At 40.2% G+C, this 7,455-nt stretch overlaps 1 protein-coding gene across 2 annotated transcripts in view; it reads left to right on the forward strand.

Annotated features, from left to right (window-relative positions):
* LOC101851523 (transcription initiation factor TFIID subunit 11) overlaps positions 1-5,703 on the forward strand; it is an 18,590-nt gene extending 12,887 nt beyond the window's left edge. For both annotated transcript variants that reach the window (XM_005106364.3, XM_005106365.3), the window contains one exon: positions 5,040-5,703. In XM_005106364.3, the coding sequence (XP_005106421.1) occupies positions 5,040-5,167 (128 nt within the window). In that variant the 3' untranslated portion in view covers positions 5,168-5,703. The remainder of the gene's footprint in view (positions 1-5,039) is intronic.
* Positions 5,704-7,455: the final 1,752 nt, after the last annotated feature.

Consider the following 7,455-nt stretch of genomic DNA (forward strand, 5'->3'; position numbering starts at 1 on the left):
GGGGGAGTTGGATTGGACAGGTGGAACATGAGGAGAGGATAGCATAAAAAGTCTGTAAAGGAATTTTGCCTATTCATTTACTTGTTTCTAATGAACATTGATATCTTTGTCTTTTTCTCTATCAGTGATTGTTTCTTAATTTCATCAAAACATAGCAATAGTGCAGGGCTGCCTAAATCTACCGATTTTTCCGGTAGATACTGATTTTGGGCCTGTTCTACCGCCATACCGATAAGGTGTTATAAACTACCGGATTTTCCATGGGTGCTGAAAGAAGAAAAAGAAAAAAAAAAATTCAGCAGTGCTCCCATTGTTCTTTGTTTTTACAGAAATGCGTACATTCCAAAAGTTCCGTACTTGCCGCATAGTCATATCACCTCCATGCGTTAAAGCTTGCCTCCGTAACTTGTCAGATATTTACGGCAACTCTCGTCCATAAGTTGTATTAGAAACTGCCAGATTGCGCATTTTGTACACTCGACCATTTTCTATCTGTGTTGTTCGGTCGGCAATAGTTTTTCACGTGCATATCGGCTAAAATCTTGTCTACTCACGACAGATAATCTTCCTCCTTCCTTTCATTCATTCTCTCTTTCTGTTTATCTTCGGGTTTTTGCTGCGGCTGGAAAATCTGTGCATTTAATTAATTTATGTAGAAAACAAATGTGAATGTAGAAAGAAAATCCGTATCGAAGCAAAACATTCTAAAATCTGTCTTGGTCTAAAGAATTGGTCAGTACCAAATGAGGATTCTACGTAGGGGGACTGCGGGAATTATTACTCGCGAATCTGAAAAAAAAAATCGCTGAGACCCGAGAAAATGCACAAAGTCCTTGAAACCAAATCTGAAAAGGCTACTGAGTTCATAATTTACTGGTCGCGTTTGTTATATTACGTTCGACTTTCCCCTGTCCGAGAGTACGTTTCACGCAAATAAGCGGCTATGGCGGCAGGCGGAACTGTAGGTGTAAAACTGAGATTCCATCGGGAAAATCAAAATCTACTTTCGCTTTCGTTACCACTCAGAATTGTCCGGTGATAGTTCGTTAACGTTAGATTTACAGTTATTGAAAATTTGTAACTTGCAGTTTGTGCATAAAAAACACAGTGTCGCCATACAAATTAAATCGATATTCTCACTGATGTCACTACAGTGGAACTCGGATTCAACGAGCTCGGATTCAACGAGAGCTCGGATTCAACGTGGACTTAAATCAGCAAGCTCGGATTCAACGAGATCGCTTCAAGGGTGAACACCCCCCTCAGTCGCGGCTTTGCTCATTTTTCTCCCACAACGAACTTTATCTCTTCCCGGAATCCATCCATTGCACCTGCATCGTGAACCATTATTCACTTACCAGATTGGATGCGACCAATCAGCGGCCTTCTTTCATACCAACTCATGGGTTGTTGGCCCTCACACGTGTCTACTCTAGCGTGTGTCGGGGTCGGCACAAGTGTGACTGTGTGTGCGTGTTGAAGGGGGGGGGGGTGGTCCAGGCGTGGAACGTCGCAGATACAAACGTGTCAGTCTTTTTCCTCCCGGCAACTGATCATTATTACATTGATAAACTAGTTTTGACGTAGATCTACGTAATGAATTGTGTGCTGGTCTATAGTATCAAATTTAAAAGTTGCCGTACGTTAAACTCACAGCAACACAGCTTTTTGGTAAGCAATCGAGATGACACAGGCGTGCATTTGAACGAATTGAGCTTTTTTTGCACTGCTCATAATATACAGACATTTCAGGCACCACTTGTTACTTCTCTTTATAAATTACTTGCTCAGTGACTGTAATTATCTACACAAAACCTCATATTTGCTATAACGAACACTTTGATTCAACGAGATTTTAGGTCAGGCCCGGTGACCTCGTTGAATCCGAGTTCCACTGTATAATGACAAAAAAAAAGGAAGAAAAAGAAAACAAGCGTCCTCCGATTTCTAGATTGTCGGGCCCGTCATAGTGACCGGTCAGTGAACGTGTGCGAGGTCGTGAGTACGGCATGAGTAAGTGACCGGCCGGTGGTTGTTGGGGAAAGCCTAATCAAAGTTAATTCAAAGTAGGAACATTGCAGGGCATCGGAATTGAGGGGAGATGTTTGACGCAATAAAGTCTACGGCAGCAGGAAAAGGCTGCGGTGGAAGAAACTGATGATAAAATAAAAACGAAAAGTGGAAGTGGTTTTGACCTTTGACAATCGAGTGCGTAAATGAGGGAACATTAGAGCATAGGCTTGATGATTGTATCTTCATGGTTGGAATTCCTGGATTTGTCAGTGATGACAAATTGAATAGTGGCTATGAGGAAATGCCATTTTAAACCCTCGGAAAGCTCTGTTGGATGCCTATGCATCATGATGGCTTGCTGCTGATTAAAAACTGGTACTGTGATTTAGCATTTTGAAAAAAAATCAAGTCCATGATTCAGTGATTCACTGATTGCGAGGTTTTCAGCATCACTACATCCCACGCTCTCACAGTCTTTCCAGCTCTGGCTGTCAGTACACCCTCTCTTTTATTTTAACATTTTGCTCTGCCGTAAGCCTAACTACAAAGGTTTTATAAATAAGTTTTGTTTTGAATGCTTTTTAAAATCCGTGTCTGCTAAAACCAAACATGGTTTTGTCAGTTGATGTTCTTCTTGCCTCTCCTCAGGTGCCCAGATCAGGATTCATTTTGTATTTTTAGGGTGAAACTAGTTAACATTATTTGTTTGTTATACCCAAGTCATAAAAGACTTATCAATGTCATATGCTAGTGTCGGGCAATATGTTTTAATATAGTTTCTATTGGTATGGGCTAGGGGTTTTGAAGTTAGTTTGGCAATCACCCTGCACTCAATAACAGATTCAATACTGAATGATAGGTGCCCTGACCGATAGTCCATAAAGTTAAATGATTAAAAAAAAACCTCGCCTCATTTCATACACAGTGTTCATCTTAACTTGTGCACACCCAAACACCCCCCTTCATCTCCCCACATATATAAACACATGCGAGAGCATGCACACGTGAACACACAGACACACACACACATGTGCATTTACAAACAAGTTTTCAGAATATAATTACCTAATATCTTGGAAAGCAAGCGCGTTCAATGGGGCAACGATCATCTTTTTTTGTCCTTCTTTGTCTTTGTACTACCTGATTTTGGGCCAAACCACCTGAAAATGACCCTGAATCTACCTGAAATGGGAACTTTGAAGTAGGCAGCCCTGATAGTGCATCCAAAATAGATGAACAATACACAGAAAACATCCCCTGTCACTGGACAACCCCCCCCCCTCCTTTTATTCTTTGTACAAAGTTACATATATTATGTATGTATATGAAATGGAGCTCAAGTCTGCTAAGATGATAAAAAACTTGGGCTGGTGAACAATTGCTTGATGTGTATGCTCGTAAATTCCATGTCATGAAGCAGGAAGGTACATCAGAAAATAGCATAAAGAGCAATTAAAAAGTGAGTTGTAAATGATGTGAAATCAGATTTGTTTTAAATTCCCAGTCCACTGTTTAGATTATATCAGTTCTTGTGAACATTTTTATCTTCACATTTGAAATTAACACTGCTTAATACAGCAACCAGTAGTTAGTCCCTCTAGTATTGCGTGCAACATTTTGTTTTAAAAAAAATCAGTTATACGGTCCGTGCCGGCTTTAAGCACGCCGGCCTTAAACACGTTTCGGACTAAAGCGCGCTAAACGGCTCTTTCCGAATTTTTGCTATATAAATTACACGCCTTTAAGCACAGTAACTTCGGCTTCAAGCACACTTCATTTACAAGACAGTCAATATTTTCATGATGACCCATGGAAGTTCGAACACAGTCTACACCGCAGCAGTGGAGTGTGTCAAGAGAAACACAAAGAACGCAAGTGATGGACACACACACTCACACTGGCGGAGAGGAAGGCAGAGAGATGCACACAGCCGTGCGCGCGGACATAGGATCTAGCCTAGGCCTAGGGCAAAGCTACACACGACCAAAAAGGAATACAAAGAGAGTCGGGGAGACGAGAAAGGGAGGCTGGATGCGATTTCACCTTCGACTCTCGCTATCCATTAAACCTGATTGTGTATCACGCGCGAGGTTGGATGAAGGCGGTGGTATGAGTGGCAGAGCGGGGAGTGGTACGCGCAGGCAACGTGTAGTAGGCCTAGTGTGCTGTATCGTGACTGGCCGTCTAAATTAAGTTTTCATTTCCCATTCGACCACAAAACAAAAACAAACAATAAACAAGCGAACAAAAACTACCATGGCGGGTGTCTAAATAACAGTGCACACTTTGGAGGGACCGCTATAGGCCTACTTACAAACAAAGGGAAATAGCACGGGGAATTTTCTACATGAAAATCTCTGGATTGTCTACTTCGCACTTAATTTAAGCATGCTTCGGCTTTAAGCATGCTTAAGCTTTCTCTCGATGACCGTGCTTAAAGCCGGCATGGACTGTACTCTTCCATTTCTGGTAAAACATGACTGTCATCCTTCTGATTCATCATGAACCGTTCTTGAAGTAAGCCAGAGTACCTCTACTGACTGAGGCTGCGGATAAGAGAATGCTCAAGCCTGTGTTAAAAAAAAATATCGTCTTTAGCATTGTTTATTTAAATCAATGATTTAAGTGCATACATGTACCATGCTTGGGTTATTTAACCCTATCCGTGCGTTGTGATTTACTATCGTATCCATACGACGTGGGGAACTCTGTGCCACTGCTTTCCAAAGAGGACATTTTCTCATTAATCCGATCTGTGCGCTTTGCTTAGCAGTCTGTCAGAATGATTTATAGAGAAATATTGAAAATTTCAAAGAGCTTTTCGAACTAGAAGTACTCTAAAATGTTAAGAATACAACTCCAGGGTGTACGGATAGGGTTAATATAAAGTAAAGCCCAAAGTGTTTGTCTTCTGACCCTCTGTTATTGGCGCTCATATGACCTTAGCAGTTGCGAGCGCCGTAAAACCTTATACTATACTATACATACACTACTCTAATTCATGTCGTTTTTTCTTACCCATCCAGCTCTTGATGTGCTGGAGAAGTGGGACGAGTCGGAGCCTCTTCAGCCTCGACACCTGAGAGAAGCAGTGCGGGTTCTGAGGGCCAAGGACATGATTCCTTCTACCAAGAGCAAAAAGACTTTGTTTTAACTTTACTCCGCTGACTGACCATGTGTTGTGGCTGTGTTCAATCTGCCTTTACTGTTCACTGGTTTCCGGTGATAAAGTGTTGGGACAGGTAATGGCCCAGGGAAAAGCGAGGAAGCCCCCCTTCCGACTGACAGTGGGAGGGTTAAGAATCCCAGAAGGACATAATGACTTTCTTCTCATCGCAGACCATAAACAGTGACAAAGCTATTTTTGTTGGACGCCATGAGATTTTTTTTCTCTCCCGGTTCTTGGTCCTGTGGATTAGTTTGTCCTGAGGCTCATCCTAGTCTTGTTCTTTGCCTCCTTCGCTACAAGGTCTGAAGTATGCTTTCAGCGTAATTAAGATCCTTTGGCAGTAAAAAAAACCTGTTAAACAAAGGACTCATGTTCAGACTCATGTGCAGGGACAAAGTATCCCCTCCAAGTACTCGCAAGAGTATTCCCAAAGTTTTTAAAATTGTGAACTTGTTTGTGAGAAAGAGAGAGAGAGAGAGCGCTTGTACAAACAAATAAAACATTTTATGCTCTTTCAAAAACTTGTGTTGCTTAGATTCATCTTATGTCCCAACCATACAAGATAATAATTGCAATGAACGAAATGAGATCAACTTTGTGTGGAGTACAAGTATGGTATCTCCATCTTTCTGCTGGGAAGTTGTATTACCACTCAACCTGGGCGAGCCTCCTAATAATTGTATATGTCACGATGTGGTGGAATCAGGCGCTTGTCAATTTTTGAGTATATGGGATTATTGGTATTATCTTAAAGTTTAAGCATGTTCATTTGCCTTCCTTTTGGTGAATAAAATATCCATCTATGATGAATAGAAATCGAAATATTTGTGATTGAAGGAGGTCAGGGTTGCCTGGTTTCAGAGGTAAAATTAGCGAGAAAATGGCCGCCAAAGTTAGGTAACTGCCATAGCCTGAGATTCCTTTGAAACTGAACATTTACTATTTTTGGGCCTTTATTCAATGTTTTTCATTAAAATCCTTACAAAAATTAAATGTGTTTTTGAATGGACATAAAAGGTGTTGAGCCAAAATAAGAAAATTAGAAAAAAAATTGCCCATCGGTCAAAAAAGTGCTGATTTCTTTGATTTCATTAATAATATTTTTAATGAGCGCCTGATTTCACCACAAATGCCTCATGTATATTAGGAATTATTACATGTTGGTAATAGGCAGGGGTGTAAAACACTTGCAGTTGCAGTCAATCAAAGAATTACTCCCAGTGGCACATGTTTGATTACTCTAGCTACGGCATGGTAGCACACATGTTATGATTTGCATGTATACAATGGTGAAGCCCTTTAGGGTCCACAAGGTTAAGTCTTCTTTACTGTATTAATGCATTTGGACGCACCTTTTTACATAAAAATCATGGATGCAAATTCGTCGTGTGTCTTCTTAATATTCTTAACAGTGCAAATGAAATTAGGACCCCAAAAACTTAGTTGTGGCGAACTATGGGAACAAACTCACAAATTTGTGTGGCTTGTATGATGGGGTTGATATTTATACATGCACCAGTAACACAATTCTTTTACTTTAGCTTCCTGGATTTAAAATTAGCAACTTTCACTTTCAGGTAAATATAGCTTACCATGAAAATGTTTGTGCATCTTATCCAAAGAACATATACAAATTTTGGTACTCAAGTCTAATTGTCATATCCCCATGTGGGTAGTAACTATTAACCAACAAACTCGAAGAAACAAACAAGTTTTGTACATATAATATTAAAATTTAATGCATAATGGCAATGAACTTGAATACAATACAAACAGCAGGATAACATTGTATCCCATGGACACTGCCTTCTTGACTTAGCTATTGTAATGTCACTGTATGAACCGGTGATGAACACAGAGTATGAAACTTACGGTGAGTAACAGTTAACAAAACCGTGACCTTACGTGTATTAAATTTAATGTATTTGTACTGATTTGTTATCAGGACAAAAACAGATTTCATATTATATCATGTACATGTTAGTAATAATGAGTTGTCAGGACATGAATTCTTCATGCTAATATAATTTCTGATCATATTCAAGACTCACACGTTTATGACAAGAAAAAAAATGTTCAGTTGAACTTGAACGCATCAGACTTTTCTGATAAAACTGGCCAATAATGGCAATAACGTAGGGGGCTGAACAACACAACTCTGAAGACTTTGTGACTCAGGGAGGGGAGTCGAATCAGAGCGTAACAAACGACAAACCTCAGTAGATATTGTCCTGCTAAGAGTTAAAACAATGTAACTGTCGAACCAGTTGTGA

The sequence above is a fragment of the Aplysia californica genome, unplaced genomic scaffold (assembly GCF_000002075.1).
Source record: "Aplysia californica isolate F4 #8 unplaced genomic scaffold, AplCal3.0 scaffold00529, whole genome shotgun sequence".
In the NCBI taxonomy this organism is placed as follows: domain Eukaryota; kingdom Metazoa; phylum Mollusca; class Gastropoda; order Aplysiida; family Aplysiidae; genus Aplysia; species Aplysia californica.